At 38.3% G+C, this 21161-nt stretch overlaps 2 protein-coding genes across 3 annotated transcripts; both read right to left on the minus strand.

Annotated features, from left to right (window-relative positions):
* Nucleotides 1-3455: 3455 nt before the first annotated feature.
* elac1 (elaC ribonuclease Z 1) lies at nt 3456-8106 on the minus strand. The gene is made up of 6 exons (XM_026321742.1): nt 7876-8106; nt 7450-7656; nt 5693-5751; nt 5061-5271; nt 4207-4681; nt 3456-3999 (listed from the first exon to the last, which is right to left on the minus strand). Exons 1-6 carry the CDS (start codon nt 8030-8032, stop codon nt 3969-3971), a joined length of 1140 nt encoding a protein of 379 aa, XP_026177527.1. The 5' UTR covers nt 8033-8106; the 3' UTR covers nt 3456-3968.
* A 1026-nt stretch (nt 8107-9132) lies between these two features.
* Nucleotides 9133-20826, minus strand: me2 (malic enzyme 2, NAD(+)-dependent, mitochondrial). Of its 2 annotated transcripts, none has more exons than XM_026321859.1 (15): nt 20672-20826; nt 18312-18468; nt 16526-16659; nt 16238-16387; nt 15881-15956; nt 15397-15558; nt 15077-15290; nt 14693-14790; nt 14047-14160; nt 13778-13889; nt 13531-13673; nt 13294-13396; nt 13066-13136; nt 12521-12619; nt 9133-10667 (listed from the first exon to the last, which is right to left on the minus strand). In XM_026321859.1, the coding sequence occupies exons 2-15, from the start codon at nt 18423-18425 to the stop codon at nt 10506-10508; spliced, it is 1752 nt and encodes a 583-aa protein (XP_026177644.1). In that variant the 5' UTR covers nt 18426-18468; nt 20672-20826; the 3' UTR covers nt 9133-10505. The 2 variants fall into 2 exon arrangements, with proteins under 2 accessions (XP_026177644.1, XP_026177643.1); XM_026321858.1 differs by having other exon boundaries at nt 18312-18465; nt 20672-20825.
* Nucleotides 20827-21161: the final 335 nt, after the last annotated feature.

Consider the following 21161-nt stretch of genomic DNA (forward strand, 5'->3'; position numbering starts at 1 on the left):
AACTTTAAGGGAAAATCTAAGGAAATTTAAAGGAAAATTTAGGCAATTTTTGGGGAAAATGTAAAAAATGGGAAATTTAATGAAATTTATAGGAAAATTTAAGGAAATATAATGTAAAATTTAGGAAAACTTAAAGGTAAATTTGAATGAACATTTATATGCCGACTTATGGGGAAATTTAAGGATTATTTAAAGTAAAGTTTTAGCCAAAATTTAGGAAAATTTATGGCAAAACCAAAAAAATTTAGGAATGTTACAATGTTAAATTAAGGGGAAATTTAAGGATATTGTTACGGCCCCTGGCCTTGTTTTGGTTTTCTTCCTCTCGTTCTCTCACCTGCTGCCTTGTATGTGAAAGTCCAAATCAACTGCACCAGATGCTCCTTTTTGATTGGCCCTGCAAGTTCCTTCAACATCCTGCCCTGAACTGCAGCTGATTGGTATTTCACAACCTATAACCTATCCTTGGAGTTCCTTCTTCTGGCCACGAAAGCCACATGACCCATTGCTTGTTTTCTGATTCATCTAACATTCATCTCAGCTTATTACTCCAATCAAGGTCAAGTGACATCATCCAGAGTGGACCTTTAAAAGAGGTCTCATTTCCATCATTCGGGGCAGCTGTAATTTGATGTGAGCAGTCTGCCATGCACTTGTTAAATGCACTCAGTGTCTTAACTAATTTACTGTTTTGGAAGACAACTTGAACTGGTAGTTATTCTTGTGTTTTTGTATTAGGTTTGCAAAGTTGTTTGGTGGACACAAGGAAAACTTTATTGTGTATTGTGTAAACTTCAGAGTGCTGTTGGACTCAGCTTGGCTCGTGATTTGTTTGTTTTAGCCTACCTTGTTCTTTCCTTTGTCCAGATAAATCTCCTTGAGTTTTGTCTTAGTTTTTGTAGGCTGGCTTTAAATATCTTTTCGTCTGGAGTTCTTTTGGTTTACTTAAGGAACTTCCCCCTTTTGGGGAACGCTTTGAGTTTAACATCTCTTAAGTGTGTAATTGCTTGTTGCCTTGTACCCATTTATGTTATGTTTCAAAACCCACTCCTTGTTAGTTTAGTGTGTAATGTTAAAATAAATGTATCCCGTTGGTCATTTTACATCTGACTCGTGTTACTTCCTCTTCCCCTAGAGTAGGTCGTAACAATATTTTAAGTAAACTTTAAGGGAACATTTGGGAAAATTTATGGCAAAAGCAAAAAATTTAGGGAATATTAAGGAAGAATTTAAGGAATTTAAAGGGGAAATTTAAGGACATGTAAGGGAAACTTTAAGGGAAAATTGAGGCAATTTTTTTTGGGAAAATGTAAAAAATGGAAAATTTAATGAAATGTATAGGAAAATTTAAAGGTAAACTTAAAGTAACATTTATATGCCAACTTATGAAAAAATTAAGGGAAAATTTAAGGATATTTAAAGTAAACTTTAAGGGAACATTTAGGAAAATATTTGGAAAATGTAAGAGGAAATTTAAAGAAACTTTTAGGGAAAATCAAGAAATTTGATGGAAAATTTAAGGAAATTTAAAGATATGAAAGGGAAACTTTTAGGGAAAATCAGGAAATTTAAAGTAAACTTTAGGGGAAAATTTAAGGATATTTAAGGGAAACTTTTAGGGAAAATCAGAAAATTTAAGGATATTTAAGGGAAACTTTAAGGGAAAATTTAACAAAATTTATCGGAAAATTTAAGAAAACAATGGTAAATTTGAAGGAACATTTATATGACAACTTATGGAAAATGTAAGAGGAAATTAAAGGATATTTAAAGTAAAGTTTAAGGGAACATTTAGGAAAATTTTGGAAAATGTAAGAAAATTTAAAGATATACAATGGAAACTGAGGGAAAATCTGAGGAAATTTAAAGGAATATTTAGGGGAAACTTTAAGGGAAAATTTAATGAATCTTATAGGAAAACAAAATAAAATTTGTAGAAAAATTTAAGGAAATTTAAAGTAAAATTTAGGAAAAAAAGGTAAATTTGAAGGAACATTTATATGCCAACTTATGGAAAAATTAAGGGGAAATTTAAGGATAATTAAAGTAAACTTTAAGGGAACATTTAGTAAAATATGGAAAACGTAAGAGGAAATTTAAAGATGCAAAGGAAACTTTTAGGGAAAATCTGAGGAAATTTAAAGGAAAATTTAGGGAAACAAGTGAAATTTAAAAATATTTAAGTGAAAATCTAAGGAAATTTGAAGGAAAATTTAAGGATATTTAAGGGAAACTAAAAAAAGATTTAGGCAATTTTTTTGGAAAATGTAAAAAATGGGAAATTTACTGAAATTTATAGGAAAATTTAAGGAAATTTAAAGATATAAAACCGAAACTTTTAGGGAAAATCAGGAAATTTAAAGTAAAATTTAGGGGAAAATTTGGAAAATTTAAGGATCTTTAAGGGAAACAAAGGTAAATTTGAAGGAACATTTGTATGACAACTTATGGAAAAATTAAGGGGAAATTTAAGGATATTTAAAGTGTAAAGGAACATTTAGGAAAATTTTGGAAAACATAAGTTACTCACCTATGGTCGTGAGCTTTGGGTCTCGGATACAAGCGGCTGAAATGAGCTTCCTTTGCAGGGTGGCCGGGCACGGAAATTTAACAATATTATGGCCAAATTTAAGAGGAAATTTAAAATTTGTTGGAAAATTTGAGGAAATATTTATGGGAAAATTTAAGGAAAGGCAAATTTATGAGAAAATTTAGGGAATGCTGTGAAATTAATTAAGGGTAATAATAAATAATAAATTAAGGGTAATTTAAAGGGTGAATTTGGGGAAAATTCAGGGAAAAACGGAAGAATTAGGCAAATTGGGAATTTTAAGGGACAACTTAAATTTTAATTTAATTTTACAGAAAGATTTAGGGAATTTATGCAAATTTATGTGAACTTTTAAAGGACAATTTAGGCAAATTTAAAGAAAATTTAGGAAAATTTATGGCAAAACAAAATTTTGAGAATTTTAAGGAAAAATTTCAGGAATTTAAAGGGAAAATATATGCATAGTGTTAATGAAAAATTAAGGGAAAATTAAAGGATATTTAAGGGCAACTCAGGTGAAACAAAACAAAAGACTTTATTAAACGTGAATCACTAAGGGAAACCAAGGTAACAAGAAACTAGAACAAAGCAGGAAAGCAGAAAACAGGAACACAGAAAACTGGGGAACACTAGGACACGGGAATCTAAACAAAGCACATGAACTACAGGGACAGGACATAAACATGAACACAGGGAACACAGGACATGAACTCAGGGGACAAGGCAGGAAGGTCTGGGTCACACACACTCAAGGAGATGCACCAGACTCACAGGGAAACATGAACACGGATACAGGGCATGAGGGTCTGGGTCACACACACTAGGGACTCACCAGACCACACAGGGAAACATGAACAGGGATTCAGGGCATGAGGGTCTGGGTCACACACACTAGGGACTCACGAGACCACACAGGGAAACATGAACAGGGATTCAGGGCCTGAGGGTCTGGGTCACATACACTAGGGACACATCAGACCACACAGGGAACATGAACAGGACTACAGGGAACATGAGGAAAACAGGACTTCAGGGAACAGGAATAAAGCAGGACTACAGGAGACATGAAACAAAACAGGTAAAGTAATGGACAAAACAAGGCACAGGTGAAAACAATTAACCAATTGGGGCAAAGTGAAACAAAATCAAACAAAACCAGTTCCTGCCATGATCCTTCAAAATAAACGAAACAGGAAGTCACAAAATGCGGATCATGACAAAACTAGGAAAATTTAGGCAGATTTTTCAGAAAATTTAATGAAATTTAAAGGAAAATTTAAGGCAAAATTTAACGAAATTTATGGGAAAATTTAAAGGAAAATTTAGGGAAAGAGTAAATTTAAAGGAAAATTTATAGGCTAATTTATGGAAAAATTAAGTGAAAATTTAAGGAACTTTAACAGAATCAGGAAAGATGCTACAAAACGAGCCAGCGCGGTCGTCGATCCCTGAAGGTTAAAAAGGAAAAAAAAATTATAGTAATTGTGGTTTTGAGTATTTTTATTGCTATCAAATGTCACAATGGGCCTAATTTGACCTGAACAGTATGTAAGTGTACTTTGAGCTGAGATTCTTGTCACTTGACTACTTTATTATGTATAACCCATGACATGAATAAAAACTGGAAACTGTAACAGAACAAAATTAAAAATTACTTTGGTTTTCTGAGAGGAATGGGCAGAGTCAGAAAGTCTTCAGCAAGAATCACTTCCACACTGCTGTCCTCTAGTGCTTCTTCAGCCTGTCTCCTGAGCTCTGAGACACAGTCCTCATCTCCTTCCTTCTGCAGTGAGCTGGGTTTGTACCGCTGACTGAAGTGGTACAGCACCAGCCTCAGTGCACAGCAAGTCCGTGCCACCGCTGCCGCCATTTCAGGTGTACTGTGTCCATGGTCCACTGCTTTCTCCTTCTGCTCGTTCCCCAGAGTCGCCTCATGCACCAGAACGTCCGCCCCAGTGCACAACATCAGTGGTCCTATACCAAGAATTGAGCTACAGTCCCCTAAAATGCAGACTTTCCTCCCTGGAATCGCTTCTTCCAGCACCTCACTGGGAAGCACAACACGCCCACTTTCCAAAGTTACAGACTCGCCAGCTTTGAGACGCCCATACAGAGGCCCTGGTTTCAGACCTGAGGAAAACCAAGTGAGACCAGTCACATAAAAATACATGATCCACTTAATCCCTAACCCTAACCCTAAACCTAACCCTAACCCAATAATAGGGAATGTGAGCTGGGGTTAGACCGTCGTGAGACAGATTAGTTTTACCCTACTAATGATGTGTTGTTGCAATAGTAATCCTGCTCAGGACACTGACTTTTTGCAAGTTTGAGTGACCAATGTGCAAACTGAACTCCTAAATAAAAGCCAAATATCTACACAAACTCTGCATGTTAAAAGCACTGATTTGTTTTTAGAATAGAACATTTCATGACTATAATTAATGTTCAATCACTGGACAAAGGCCACCTCCGCGAGCCACCAACATTTACATGCACTCATTTTTACCTAGTTCTTTCAGGAGTTCGGTTTTCAGTCTTCCGGGTCGATCACGCTCCTGAACGCAAAAACCAAAGGAAGGGACACGGTGGAACAACCTAAAGGCTTTGACCACAAACTTCGGGTCTTCAAAGAGGAGGTAACAATCACTGGAGATGTCCAGGGAGATCGTCCTGCCCAGTTGCTCTTGTGGGTGCAGAGGGCCGCACTCCGTAGTCATCTAAAGAGAGAAAATTTTCATCAGTAACATCAAAATCAAGAATTAACTGTGAAAGAAGAGCTTGGAATTCTGATTTCCGGAATCACATTTAGACATGTTAACATCAGCGTTCACATGTTCCTTCGAAGGCAAAAACTAAGGTGTGTTTCTGGTGGTAAAACTCACTCAGGCTTCAGTGAAAATAGAAGGTATTTGACTTATCTTGGGTTCAATGTTTCAAGCTTGAACTAGGACATGGGGGAAAATCAGAATTACTTTTTTTGCTAGGGAGTTATACAAAAATTTGAATCACTGAAAATTGACAATCAGTTATTCTATTATTATCAACCATGTATCGCAGAACAGAACCAATCCAGAACTTTGTACTGCAGTGTCTTGTAAAGAAAGATCTTCATTTCACAGAAAAAACACCAAAACAAACCTCAAGACTGAGGCGTCCCTCTTCAGGACTCTGTTCAGGTGTAGGCTCCAGCTCATGCACTGCAAAAACATATAGAGTATAAGTAAAATCAGAGCAGAGCACATTAACAAAGCCTTAAAAAAAATAACTGAAGCAAACTGTATAACTGAAGTAGGTTGTATATGCTAAATTTTAGCAAGAAACCCTATGTCTCATCTCATAGATGTCATATAATTTAAAAAATGGACAAAGGATGTATTCAGTAATGTTGTCATGTGGGGCAGCACGATGTCTGAGTGGTTGGTACTGTTGCCTCACAGCCAGAAGGGTCCTGGGTTTGCAACGTGGCCTTTCTGTGTGGAGTTTGCATGTTCTCCCTGTGCTTGCGTGGGTTTACTCCGGTGTCCTCCCACAGTCCAAAAACATGCATGTCAGGTTGATTGGTGACTCTATATTGCCCATAGGAGTGTGAGTGTGTATGGTTGTGTGTGTCTATATGTGGCCCTGCGATGGATTGGAGACCCCTGCCTTCCACCCAAAGAGAGCTGAGATAGGTTCCAGCAGGTCCCCGTGACCCTGGTTAAGGAATAAGCGGGTATAGATGATGGATGGATGGATGGATGTTGTCATGTGAAAAACTTTATAAATACCGTATAAACTTTAAAATATACTATAAGCTTTATAAAACATCAGGTTTATTGTTACACGGACCTCTATGAATGACAGATTTGCAGCTAACCTGAAGGTGGCAGTCATACAGCACAGAAGTTCACTTTCTTAGCCACTATATGTATTGTGTTTTAGTTTATAATTTTTATTTCCCTGACAAGTCCGTAACAAAAAGCTGCTTTGTCCAAAATGTGCAACATGCTTTCTGCAGCAACTGAAGCAAAACCCCTTGATCTCCTGTGATTTCAAGTCTACACTGTACTGAACAGTGTGGACACTAGAGCTCAGACCATATATTCATGATGAACCTTCCATACATACAAATCACAACACAATCATCTCAAACAGTGGACAGGAAAAACTCCCTTTAACAGAAGAAACCTCCATCAGAATCGGGCTCAGTCTAGGCCTATAGCAGCATAACTATAAACTTTGTCAAAGACGAAAGTTTTAAGTCTAGCCTTAAAAGTGTAGAGGGTGTCTGCCTTCTGAACCCAGACTGGGAGCTTGATAGCTAAAGGCTCTGCCTCCCATTCTACTTTTGGAGACTCTGGGAACCACATGTAGACCTGCACTCTGAGAGCAAAGTGCCCTCTTGAGATGATATGGTACCACGAGATATTTAAGGTATAAAGGAGCTTGATCATGGACTTTCTATATGAAAAGAAGGATTTAAATTTCCATTCTGGATTTTACAGGGAGCCATATTCCTAATGATAACAATAAAGCTGTTTCCATGACAACCACAATATATATATATTCTGAAAGTTCTTGTACATCCCTACGTCATGGTGGGGTCAGGGTCAGTGTTTAGTGGTTTGTTAGTGAGTCTGACCCGGTTAGTCAGTCTGCGCTCATTGCGCGGTTACAGTAGTCCCTTGCCTTCACCTTCGGTGGGGGCTCGGGCTTAATAATGAATTAATGGTAATTGCCTAAGCATGTATAAGTTGAAGAGAATCAGTCCTAGCACAGAACGTTGTGGAACTCCATAACTAACTTGCTTGCTCATACGCATTTTGCTTTTGTTTTTTAAGTGCCTTGAGATGATTGTATTATAATTTGGCAATATACAAATAAAATCGAACTGAATAAATATATTTTGGACATACCTGCATAAGGGAAGAGCAGCTGTGACCCTGTGAGGCCCAGTGTCACCCTCAGAAAGCGGCGGAGGCCCTGGGGCCCGTAGATGTCCACACAACTCAAGTTCTGCTCAGGGTTAGGGTTGGTGTTGAGACTCACTCTGCAAAGGAGTCCAGGCAAACCAAACAGGTGGTCTCCATGCAAGTGGGAGATGAAAATCTTGGTGATTCTACCTGGGTACAAAATATGACATTATTACAAAACACAGCTGCTCCAGTGAAAATACGGAGGGAGCAAATGGCAAATTAATTGGGAAATCAATGTCAGGAAACGTGAATTACACTTTTAAAATATATTATCAACTAAAGAAATCTAAAATTATTTTGTTTTCATAACCTTCTCCTCACCACGCTAATGATTAACATGAAGCCAACCCTATCATAGCGACTCACCGGCTCTGAGCTGGCTCCTCATCAGCTGGATCTGGGTTCCTTCTCCGCAATCAAACAGCCAGCAGTCCCCATCTGTCCGCAGCACCAGAGCCGAGGCTCCACGGTGAGGAGACGGGTAGGCTGAGCCAGTACCCAGAAACGTCATGTCCATGGTCATCCTCCAAAATCAAGTCTGAGATACAAGTTTGAGGACTATCACACTGAACAACACGTCATGCTCCCCATAAACAGTCTCACCGTGATGACGTATGACAAGCGACAGATGCGGTGTTAAAGGTAGATTGCAATTAAGTATTAAGTACAATTAAGAATAGCGTAAAAAATACATCTACAATGAGAATTTAACTTTACTTAAGAGTTGCATGAATAGGTTTTTTGAACTCGTCTCATCTCATCTGTTCCTTCCTTGCTCGGTGAACTAAATCTGGCTCAGAGAAATATCTCTATCTACACTTTTTCTTGGTATTACATTACATTGAAGTCATAACTAAACGTCGCTAAAATAGTAGAATTCGAGTACCATCTCTACAGCAGACAAAACAAATCCAAATGTGCGTGCACCAGTTCCAAAAATCTTTGCAACCTTTTAAAACTAGCAGGCAAGGGAGTCGAGAATAAAGACTAGGTTTTATTCTGCAATTTTAACATCAGACACGAGTTTTATGGAGCAGATGCTCTCTGCCTATAAACTCTTAAGGCTTACACATTACTGTGTAACAACAAGTAACCTCAGAAACACAAAGTGCACAGCACTATATAATTACATACTATAGTGAAATATGAATGATAGTTTCTGTAAAGGGACAATAAGAATTACAGAACCAAACCAATCTCTAAATTGCTAGACAACATGGGAAAACTCATACTGGACAATTGCAAACAGAAACAATAGCTGGACAGACCCACAAGCCAACACTTTGAAATGCTAAACTGTTTCTACATAGTTATTTTTAAATAAAATCATTTTAAAAGTTATGATTAGAAACGTTTGTATTTGCTGGAAGCTAAGAAAAGGCAGCACATTGCATACTATACAAGTACTTCATGTTTAAAAACAGCTATGCATGCTCTGTGGAGCATGGCGATTACACAGGCATCCAACACTATTAAAACTGTGCAGGCACATTAATGCAGGTGGTCAGACAGTCCTAATACAATCTCAGGAGGTTAAAAGTTACACATTGGCCAAGTACATGGATGAATATAAACATTTTTGAAGGTCTTGGCAATAGTGGCGTAGAAATGAAATAGACTAAGTAAATTTACGGAATCTGTTTATTGTTCAAAGTTAGTGCGTATATGTGTTTATGTCCAGCATATATGTTCAGTATCTCATTTCAATAAATCAACATTAGATCTTACACCCACACACTGCAGCAGTCGGTCACTGGACACAGGGAAAAAAGATCAGAAAAATAGAACTGAATAAAGCTAAAAAGATATTTTCCTTTCAACAATGCATTCAACTCATGAATTTAACTGTTTCACTGTGCAGCTACACTGTATTTAAATAGATAAAAAATAACTTTAAAAATGAAAAATACCCAACACATCAAAAACAAAATGCTCTAACAAGTGAAAATGTTTATTGCCATTTAGGATAGATACAGAAAGGTGTTTTTCATTATTCAGGCTGGGATAGAAATGGGTTCAACAAAATAAAAAACATTTGTCAGTGTTTAATACAAAACATTTAAACAGCAGCCCAAACTACATTCTTCAATTTGATCATGTCAACAACTTTCTAAAACTGTCTAAATGAAAACAAAAATTAAAATAGTACATGGAGGATGTTTTGTAGGACTGCTCTTTTCAACACTGTTTTAGCCTTTTGTTCCTGATAAACTGCCAGCTGAGTGTATATTCAGCAAACAGAATCATTGTTATTACAAGTCCTTAGGAGTGTTGATGACAGGCTTTCCAATGAGTAAATAGCACCATGGCAAAATATCTTAATATACCCACCAAATATAAAATATCTTCAGAAAAATAAATACAATCTGACAGGAGCATTTGAATAAATAAGATGCTGGAGTGGACGCAGGTTTCACGAGTGTCATCTAGCAGCACTTCTTGATCGTTTTTAGAAATACATACCATCATAAAATTTCTTCTCTTTTTTTGGGTCTGAGGTCTTCTTTCTTTAAAGATCCAATGTAATTCTCTCCAGAGTTACACTGTTCCCTCTTTCTGTCCTGATTTACTGACAAAGGTTGAACATTTTAACCCTCTCTTCGACTGATAAGCAAATTTAAAATGAATGGTTCAAGCATACTTCTTAAACACATTTGATGTGGATAAAGGCAATGATGAAATGTATATACCATTAGCCTTCCAGGTGCTGTGCAGGTTTGCCTGTGATAAGAGGTTATAAAACACTGTCATATAAAGAGAGAGTAACCATTTCCATACATAACCCCTTCTCTTTCAAGTGCTACTTTCCAATCTACATTTTCACAGATATAATAAATTGGTTTAGTGCAAGGGCAGTGACACCGAAGCAGTAACCATAAAAGTTTCCACAAATGTAGGTATGATCATCTCAAAAGTTTTCTGATTAAAAGTAAAGTGGAAAATAATGAAAGACATTATGCCATTATGGCATAGGGCACGGTGAGACTGTTCTACTTCTACTTAGCCTTTGGGCTGAAGCCGATACCTGGCCAGTCATAGGTGTCTGGCAAGAAGCAGTCATAGTTGGTGTTCCAGACAGTCGCACGTATGAAGCCATTCTTGTCCAAAGGCTCAGGGTAGCGGAATGCCATACCTTTAGCATAGACATACTCCACCAACTATAGTGAAAAAGGAAACTTTTAGCTTTGCTGGGAGGCAGATACAAAGAGAAATCAGATAAATATCAATAAAAGCTAAACAGACCAGAAGTTATAAGACAGTTACAACCAAACACTAGGCAGCAATGTTGTGCCTTCTTGAGAAATTGTGAACAGATAACTACCTTAATATTATGACCTACAAAGTTTGTCAGGCTGTGCTGAAACAGTTGTGGATTTGGAAAAATAGATGTTGATGGTGAAGAGGCTAAACTTAGGTATTTTCAGCTGCTCCCTTCAGGGGTCACCGCAGCGAACCATCTGCCTCCACTTAACCCTATCCTCTGTATCCTCCACACCCACACCAACTATCCTCATGTCCTCCTTCACTACATCCAAGAACCTCCTTTTGGTCTTCCTCTAGGCCTCCTTCCTGGCAGCTATAACCTCAGCATCCTTTTCCCAATGTATTCACTGTCCCTCCTCTGAACATGTCCAAACCATCTCAATCTGGCTTCCCTGGCTTTTTCTCCAAAACATCTAACATGAGCTGTCCCTCATGTCCCTGATGTCCTCATTCCTGATCCTATCCATCCTCGTCACTCCCAGAGAGAACCTCAACATCTTCAGCTCTGCTACCTCCAGCTCTGCCTCTTGTCTTTTTCTCAGTGCCACTGTCTTTAAACCAGACAACATTGCTGGTCTCACCACTGTCTTGTCCACCTTTCCTTTCATTCTTGCTGACACTCTTTTGTCACACATCACACCTGACGCTTTCCTCCACCTGTTCCAACCTACTTGCACACATCTCTTCATTTCTTTTCCACACTCTCCGTTGCTCTGGACTGTTGACCCTAGGTACTTAAAATCCTCCACCTTCTTCATCTCTACTCCCTGTAACCTCACCGTTCTATGAGTCCCTCTCATTTACATACATGTACTCTGTTTTACTGCGGCTAACCTTCATTCCTCTCCTTTCCAGAGCAAACCTCCACCTCTCTAGATTTTCCTCCACCTGCTCCCTGCTCTCACTACAGATGACAATGTCATCTGCAAAAATCATGGTCCATGGAGATTCCTGTCTAACCTCATCTGCCTGTCCATCACCACAGCAAACAAGAAGGGGCTCAAAGTCGATTCTTGGTGCAGTCGCACCTCCACCTTGAACTCCTCTGTCACCCCTACAGCACACCTCACCCCTGTCTTACAGCTCTCATACATGTCCTGCACCACTCGAACATACTTCTCTGCCACTCCAGACTTCCTCATACAAAACCACAGCTCCTCTCTCAGCACCCTGTCATAGGCTTTTTCCAAATCTACAAAGACACAATGCAGCTCCTTCTGGCCTTCTCTGTACTTCTCCATCAGCATTCTCAAAGCAAATATTGCATCTGTGGTTCTCTTTCTTGGCATGAAACCATACTGCTGCTCACAAATTCTCACTTCTGACCTCAGCCTAGCCTCCACTACTCTTTCCCATAACTTCAGTACAGTACACTGTCCAGTCATCTTGAAGAACCTCCTGACCTAGTAGAGCCTGTTTCAGCTCCTCCATGAAAGCCACACAACACTCTTACTTTTTCAACTTCCACCACGTGGTCCTCTGCTCTGCCCTTGTCCTCTTCATCTTCCTCACCATCAGAGTCTCCCCAACCACTACACTGATGGGCTACACTCTCCCCAACAACTACTTTGCAGTCACTGATCTCTTTCAGGTTGAAACATCTGCACAAGATGTAATCAACTTGTGTGCTCCTGCCTCCACTCCTTAAATTCTGGATTAAAATTAAGATCTATCAAAATGTATCAAACCATTCAGCCAAAATGTTTAGGTTCCTCAGTAAGAGAAAGTAGGATTCTTGGAGACTTACTTTGATAGCCATCTGGATAGAGACCTCTCTGATATTGGAAAGAGGAGGATAGAGCCTGCCTTCTTCAAGTTCTTTATCAGTCACCTGCTCTGCAAGGGCCTGGAAGGAGCAGAAAAAATATGTTTAGGAGAAGATTAATTAATTTGGTTAAAAAAACAGACACATTATTTGCCTGCTTCATATTTTTCAGTATTACATGTTATTTTTCATTTAAAATAAAACACAATAAGTATGTAGGCAAGAAAGTTTCTTTCTTTGCTTTGATTAGTATGAAGTCAAATGCAGCCCAGCAAAAGAGGGAAAAACAGATGGAAAAAATAAAAAGCAGGATCAGACTTCTAAAGCTCATCTGTTAGCTGCTATGCTAGTCTAGGAAGAGAGAGAACATAAGACATAAAAGGGTTAACGTGGATAAACGGATGTGATGAATATATAAATCACATGCCCGAATTACAGAGTCAGCAACAAAATGCAGAAGTGGTAAGGGAGAGATAAAAATGAACATCAGCAAATTTAAGGAAGAGATGGAGAAATACTTAGTTGACCTTGGCAGCCTCTAAGAATACAGTGTCACTGATGTGTCTCACTCTACTCAGGATCACAGCAAGGGCCACTCCTGCAGTGCACATACATAATGGGGTTAAAAACAGACATGCATTGACTTTATCATCCAATGATATTTACCCACACTACAAACACTGTTGAAAGTTAAACAGCTAGCTTGACAGTTAGAGATTATTGACATCTAAAGTATTGTTTTCTTTTCCATTCACCTGGAAAGATGTAAGCATTGTTCCCTTGTCCAGGAGTGAGGACACGGCCATCACTCAGAGTCACTGGACCAAAGGGACTGCCACTGGCAAAAAGACATCTGCCCTGGGGAACAAAGAAATAAAGGGGAAAAAAGATAAGGGAAAACAAACAAAAGAATAAAAAGGGCAAATACTGACCTGACAAAATTTACAAACTAAGAGCTTCTGTGCTAAGGTAGATGAAAAAACATTGTGTACATTAGTGAGTGTGTAGGCATCATTTGGTGTGCACTCGGCTTTATTGGTTGGGTTACTCAGAGAAAAGATGATTGGCCGTTCATTCAGGATTCCCATGGCCTTGATAACATCATGGGTGAACAGACGTCCAGCTCCTGCCACACCTGAAAGTGAGTGAGGAACACACATTTTTGTTATTGCATATGTGTAATGCATATTACAATCTGTACAGAGAGGATTTAAATACACAAAATGAGAAGGTCCTTACCGATGATGGCTGTGGGTTTAATGGTGTTGACAGCATCTAGGAAGCTCTCCACATTACCTGGACTCTCATGCACAAATGCCTCCTGATTAGTGTCCGTTTCTTGCTGTCTGCCCTGGAGTCACATACAGTATATTGGTTGCAACAAATTAATAATGTAGTAAAGCCGCCCTTTCACCAATTACACATCGTACAAACAGTGACCCTGAAAGACAACCAGACAAACATCAATTGTATGTTCTGGACAGTAAATGCCTGAGTCACATACTAACCTTTACTAGTAAGCCATATTTATCATACATCCAAATCTTCTTTCTGGCCTCAGCCTGGGTCATACCTGTCTCCGTCATGGCCATGACAATCAGATTGGCAATACCAAGAGCAGCCTATGGAGAAAATAACATGATTAGGTTAAACCTAAGTAGCCTATTTAAATGGTGTAACAATTATTCTTTGATGATAGAAATTCTGGGAAAGGTTCTGGACAACGATGAGTACATTGAGTTTCTTGGACTATCATCTCTTATTGTATTACCAACTCAGGTCTGTAGGGGGAAGCATGGCTCTTATAAATAAAAAAAGTGAATGATCTACATTTATGTGTGTTTGTCTTTATATACACTAAAATAGGTCTATATTGTTCTTGTGCATACCGACTACGCTTCAAACATTCACAGTGTAGGCTAGAATAAGCATGTGAACCCCAGGGTTAATAACATCAACAAAAGCTAACTGGAGTTAGAGGTAAGCAAACCTAAAAACTCATCATTAACCCAAATATTAATGAAAAGAAAGCCAAATAATTCCAGAGTTCCCATATTTTTCCTTCTTATGTATATGGGACTTTTCTGTTCCAAATTGGAGAAAAGGGAGAAAACAGCAAGAAACAAAGCAAAGCTAGGATAAATATTAGCCTACCTCTCCAGCTCCCAAAAAAAGCACCCGGTGTTCAGTGATGGGTTTGCCAATAGCTCTCTGAGCCGCTAACAGACCAGCAAGGGCTACAGATGCAGTGCCTGGAAATATGCAGGGGTTACACTATGCTTATGGTTCAATGTACCGTGTGTTCTGTTAATACATTGTGTTTCAGCACCCAGTTCTAAAATGTCAGCTGTCAATTGTTCCTTGAACTCTCTGCAGGTGACTTGTTTAGAAAACAATAAAACTGTAAAAAATATAATAAGGTGCATCTGAACATGAACTGAACATGAGACAGAGTCAATTATGTGTGCAATCCACACATAATTTAACATACTACAAAGTGACAAGACCCAAGTGCTGTGTGAAGGGTAATATGTGAACCTTGAATGTCATCATTGAAGGTGCAGAATTTCTCCCTGTATTTTCTGAGGAAACGAAAGGCATTGTGGTTCCCGAAGTCCTCAAACTGGATCAGCGTGTCTTGCCCATATTTATCCACCACAGCTTCCATGAACTCATCAATCAGATCATCATAGGCTTGAGAGCGGTCACGTTTTTGGTAGAGGCCCATGTAAAATGGATCCTCAAGGAGGGTCTGATTGGCAACAAAGAACATAGACAAATATGCAAAGTTTCCTACTTTCAAGAACATTTTTACATGTGTAGAATATAAGACACAAACATACAAATAAGGTTCCTACCTCATTGTCTGTGCCAACATCTATCACAACTGGCAGACATTTCTCAGGTCTAATGCCAGCACAAGCAGTGTACAGGCAAAGTTTCCCGACGGGGATGCCCATTCCATAAACGCCAAGGTCCCCTAATCCTAAAATGCGTTCTCCATCAGTTACTACTACGGCCTATATAAAGCAAGAGAGGGAGGTGGAAAAGAAGTATGTTAGCTAACAAGACTTAAGACTTAACAATTATGAGTAATACTAAACTGGACCCCGGCCATCAAATGTAGAATATGTAGATAATAAGACTTGATAATTGTAATTTTGTGTATTCATAGTTGTACAGCCATATTGTCTAGAAATTACTATCTCCATATTAAGTGTTAATGTCACAAATCCTCTTACTCCTAATTGGGAGTGATGATTAGCTTTGGGAATCTCTTTTACATTGTGAAAGAGATAATAGCTGAAAAGGTATTATTGTGGTGAGGTTTCAGGTACTCACTGAAACATTAGTCTCTGGCCAGTTGTCCAGAATGGAGCGGACATGTCCTTTGTCCAGGATGGAGATGAATAGGCCTCTGGTGAGAGAAACAAAATGGGAGTTGACTACTTTGATAATCACAATAAGAATCTATCCAATGCAGATGAGTTATATATGTGCCATATAATAAATATAAGGTTACATTAGGTTATAAAAAAGAGCAGGTGACAGAGTAGACCATAGTCATTAAGTTAAAGTTTTCTTTGTCTTAAATATTAATTCCTGAGAGTGCTACAGGTACAATAGAGTTATTAAAACATGCATTTAATACCCAACAATTAGCAAAAAGTTTCTTGTAGTTATTTTTAGTATGCTTACTTGGGTCTTCTAAAGATGTGACCATAGTGTGTGCAGGCCAGGCCTACAGTGGGGGTATAGACTATTGGCATCAATTCCTCGATGTCCTCCATCAACACCCTATAGAAAAGTCTCTCATTCCTTTCCTGGATGCCCATCAAATAGATGTACCTTTAAGCCAGAGGAGAAAAAAAATGAGTAGAGAGCAAAAGTAAAGCCATATACAATGATAATTTAAAGATAAACATATTAATAACAATGCTTCAAAACAATAGACAGAAATCCATTCTGTGTAAAACATGCCCTTACTTTTCTAGGGGGTCAGTCATCTTCTTGAGATTATTCTGGAAGCGCAAGGCCTGAATGTCCTGAGTCTCCACTTTAGGAGGCAGCAGACCATGTATCCCCAAAATCTGTCGCTCCTGTAGAGAGAAGGCCATGCCCTGGGGAGATCCATAAAAACACAAAGACAATGTAAATATCAACTTTATTAGAGAACAAAATGAAATCAAGTGTGTTCACAAGGCAGCACTGGTTCAAAATATTGTAGTTTCAACTCTGAACTTCTAAATTCTTATTCTATTTATTATTGTTTCATATTGTTATTGTTATTAAATTTGGTTGTTGGATATGTACAATGCCTAGTGCCTACACAAAATGGCCAACTCATGGGAAAAGTGAGGTCTGTCCATTGAACACTAGTTTTACAAATGTTAAATGTTTTGCCCTATAGCTTTTTTGTGGTATCATACAGCACTGCACAGCACTGAAAATGAGCCCTTTGATTGAGTTAACTGACTGACTGACTCTTTAAGAGGAGAAAATGCCCACGAGTGAAGGGGAGACAGCCAGATAAAAGACATTTGGCAGCAAATGAAAGGAGGTAAGATGCCTCAAAAACAGCAGCAAGAATGCTCAACAGAAGCACCCCATTCATAAGAGAGTGTGTTGAGAGGGGTGCAGTGTTTTCATGGCCCTGTAGTATGTATGTGGATTTACAAACCAAGCCCTGAATGAATACAGGTGTAACACATGGTGGTTTCCCTGACTCATGCTGATCTAGCATTTCATTTCACTCCACTCTACAGAGAGATGCAAGGTACACCATGAATAGGCCACCACTATCACAGGCCTGACACATAAAGACACACATTAACAGTCACACCTACAGGCAATGTAGGATTCTTTGTTCAGGTATAATGACCCTTGATTTATGGCAATGCCTTCTTTTGATGTAAGTCACATCTGTTTGAGCAAATACAGTATAATATTCCTGAGTAATCAGTGTGCTGCTGTTTTTGTCCTCTCCATGCAGTTTTCAAAAGTTTTAGATGCAATACACAACAGGTTCTTTAAGAATGTAACTGCCATCTAAATACAAATACTACACTAGACTCGAAAATATAATATGAACACAATGAGAAATGTAGCTGGATTAGGAATGTAGCTGTGCTGCGTGTACACAGGCTCAGGTTGTCATGTCTATATTTAACACAACATGTATACTCGTCTAACTTTAGCATAACCTGCACAGAGTGGGCTCATGTCTCTGTTACAGCCTCATGTTACAAATGCCATTTGTAAATTTTCTCACAAGCTTTAGAAAGCAGATAATGTCAGCATTTGTGAACAATTCTAATGTAAATCAAAGGATTACATAAAAACGGGGGGGGGGTTTTGTCTGTAATTATGTCATTAGCTTGGAAGAAATCCAGAAAAAGGAAAATATGTTTTTTGCCTAACAATCCGACACCCAAGATTTAAAAAAATTTAAACACAAAAGCTGCACTATAAAAATTAAAATGGCACGCTGAATTTGTTTAGCTAAGACTGAAACCCATCTCCTTAAGGTTTCAATTTAATTTAACTTAACAATTTTTAGAGGCTCAGCCAAATCAGATAGAGAAGAAAAGCAGCCATCAACAGCTGCTGCATACCTGAGATAGCAGGTTTTGCTGGTTTTGCAATTGTAATCATTTCTGTCCTGGGGATAAGATTTAACTGATGTATCTACACAGACCATTTTATAATGCCATGTTGTTTGTACTGTAACAAGTCGCACTGCTCTGTGTAACAATGTTAGCAGATCACTCACTTTGTTGGTGCGAGGGTTGAGCATGAGGGGCTTGCCCTTCTCTTTGGTGTGTGCCCATCTACAAACAGAGACACAGGGCTTCAGGGACCAGGTTGTCCTCAGCCTGGACAACATGGTGAATAGTTACTGGTCTGGAGAGTATTCTGCTGGGTTGCTGCTGAGAAAATAGAAAGAGATACAACAAAAAAAACACGACTGCATAATCTATTTCCATTTTCATCTTGGTAGGATTACAGAAAGTATAAAGCTCAGCTGTAGTTAGTGGCCGTCATGGGATGCCAGGGATTCTTAAGTATTACCAGGCTTTTTTTGCTTAAACAGTTCTGCAACAGGTGCAGGGATAAATTAAGAATTCCTAAATCTAAAACAAATATTTTATCATCTCTCACAGTAAGCTTGGAATGAGATTCAGACAATAGAAATACACTTTTGAGTGGTTATGATGTATGATGTAAATGCATCTGAAACTAGTCCTTGCTGTAAATGGTCTGTTAGAGTTACTGCTTGGCCAATGAAGGCCTTAAGTGTACCACTGCCACAATCTTTATATATGAGATCATCATAATCTTATCTGACCTTGGTAGAACAGTAAGCTATCAGCAGTGAAACTGTTGGCCTACTAATACAGTCACTGAAGCCTGTGAATGTAGTGGGCAATCACATATTTGAGAAATAAGACTATAAAATCAAGAAACTGAACACTTTAACTTGCCTATAAATAATACACTATCTTGTATTTTAGACATTATTGCTAAAAAGGGCACATTGCTCAAGCATCACCATGGCTCAAAAACGTAAAGCTCAAACATGTTTTGGCCTTACTTAATGTCATGGTCTGGCCCAGAGGAAATGCAACTCGACCTTTAAGCAAGTTGCATGGGAGCCAGTAACATGAGCATTATTGCACAGTTTTTACTTCAGTTCCTTGTTGTTTTGTGACTGAGGCTAGCAGAAATTATTGTTTTTGAAATACAAGATAAATGAGAAGTTTTCTTATAAGAAAAAAAAAATCAGAAGAAAATATAACTGTAGATTAGATAAATATATTAAAAGCATATGACTCACATGACATAAAACAATATGCTAGTTAGAACAATTATCTTTTATGCCAATCTGTTTACACACTATTTTTCTTTTTCTTATAATCAGCAACTAATCCAGTTACCACAGACATAAAAAATATTAGCAGACAATGGGTGTGATTTTCCATTAGCTTCTATTTGTTGTTAAAGAACAGATTCAGAGGAAGCTTTGTGGTCTGATCATGTGCCCCACTTTTTGACCAGCAGAATTCATAAAAGTAATCACAAGCATATCAACCTGGCTGAGTCTTGGCTTACACCATATGCAGGAAATACTGCCTAGAAAGCACTGATAAAGCCAGGGCCAAGGCAGCAGACAACACCACTAACAATCAATATAATGATGCTCAGTCCATTGATGAGCTAGGGCATTCTTATGCACAGTGTGCAACCTTTCTTAGTCACTCACATCCATACTATTTAATATGTAAACTTTTATGGTCTTTGATGTGAATTTTACTGGGATCAGAGTACAGTGGTATAAAGCACAAGTTTTAAAGGCTATTAGTATAATTATGCTGGATCAAACTGACAGGCATTACTCATAGTAATATCAGAGATTGGCTTGGCCTTGCTGGTTGGGGTTACTATTCTCCTCTCTACTATACAATGATTGTCCATTAAGTTGCTTCAATAGTAAGCGAATACAATGTAAATCAACTAGCTACAATGCCAGTCTGCTCTAGCTAACGTTAGGTCAGATAGATCAACATCTAAATCCGAGTGACACTAAGTGAATATTTAGTGAAGAAACTGTGAAAATAACATTACTGTAAGTAAGTTACAGTAATAACCACTTTGGTATTTTCGATCTCAATGTGCTCAGTAAAGTCAAACAGATATTTACCCCTCACTACTTCTGCTGTTTAGAGGTGAGAAGAAAGGTTATTGCTAAACTATACAGCTATGCAAAGATGAGAAATATGGAAAACAAACGTGTGTCAAGGTGCTGAGTTAGCTTAGCAATCTCATACACAGCTACAAATAAAAAACCGCTAGCTACCCCTAAAAACTGCTACAAGCTAACGTGTAGCTAGCTCAGAGCTAAGCACACCAAGCTGTGCCGTTATTTTAGCACTAATTTCAGTCAGTATGCCAACCACAAAAAGCTGACAAGCTTTACAAAGTGTGTAGCTAAGTGTTTTTTAAACTGACACAGCACTCCCGAAACATTAACCTTATTTAGCCCGATGTCTTACTGTTAGAGCCCCCTTGGCTCAGAAACAAGAACTTCTTAGATGACTATCAGTGTTTTTAGAAAATGACGACTCGCCTTACCTGCTCTTGAATATTATAATGATGTGTTTCCTTTAGTTGGTCTGTCTACAGTTTATTAAGCATAACGTTATTCCTCCTGGAGTGCTGTGTTTTAGCTGCTGCAGCCACAGATGCAGCTGAAGAGACTCTGTGTAGAATAACTTGGCCGCTCCACCAATCACGTGTTGGGGGTTGGTTACCATAAAGACTGTGACATGCGCAAGATCTTTCGAGAGAAGCCCCTCAGCCGTAATTACTGTACAGGTTTGGAAGTTGCTTTAAAGTATACTAAGTTAAACAACAAACGACTTGTGTTTGTTGTTTTGTTTACTTTTTCAGGTTTTGTCTAATTGTTTTTTTTTAATTGACACGTTCTCAAACCACTTTGGTCTTTCTTTTAGGTACTAAAAAGTAGCATCAAGTAAAATGCAGTAAAAACAAATGCACCAATTCTTTCAGGTAGCCTATGTTTATATGATCAAGGTAAGCTACTATGTTTAGCTTGGAAACA

Source organism: Mastacembelus armatus, chromosome 9 (genome assembly GCF_900324485.2).
Source record: "Mastacembelus armatus chromosome 9, fMasArm1.2, whole genome shotgun sequence".
NCBI lineage: Eukaryota > Metazoa > Chordata > Actinopteri > Synbranchiformes > Mastacembelidae > Mastacembelus > Mastacembelus armatus.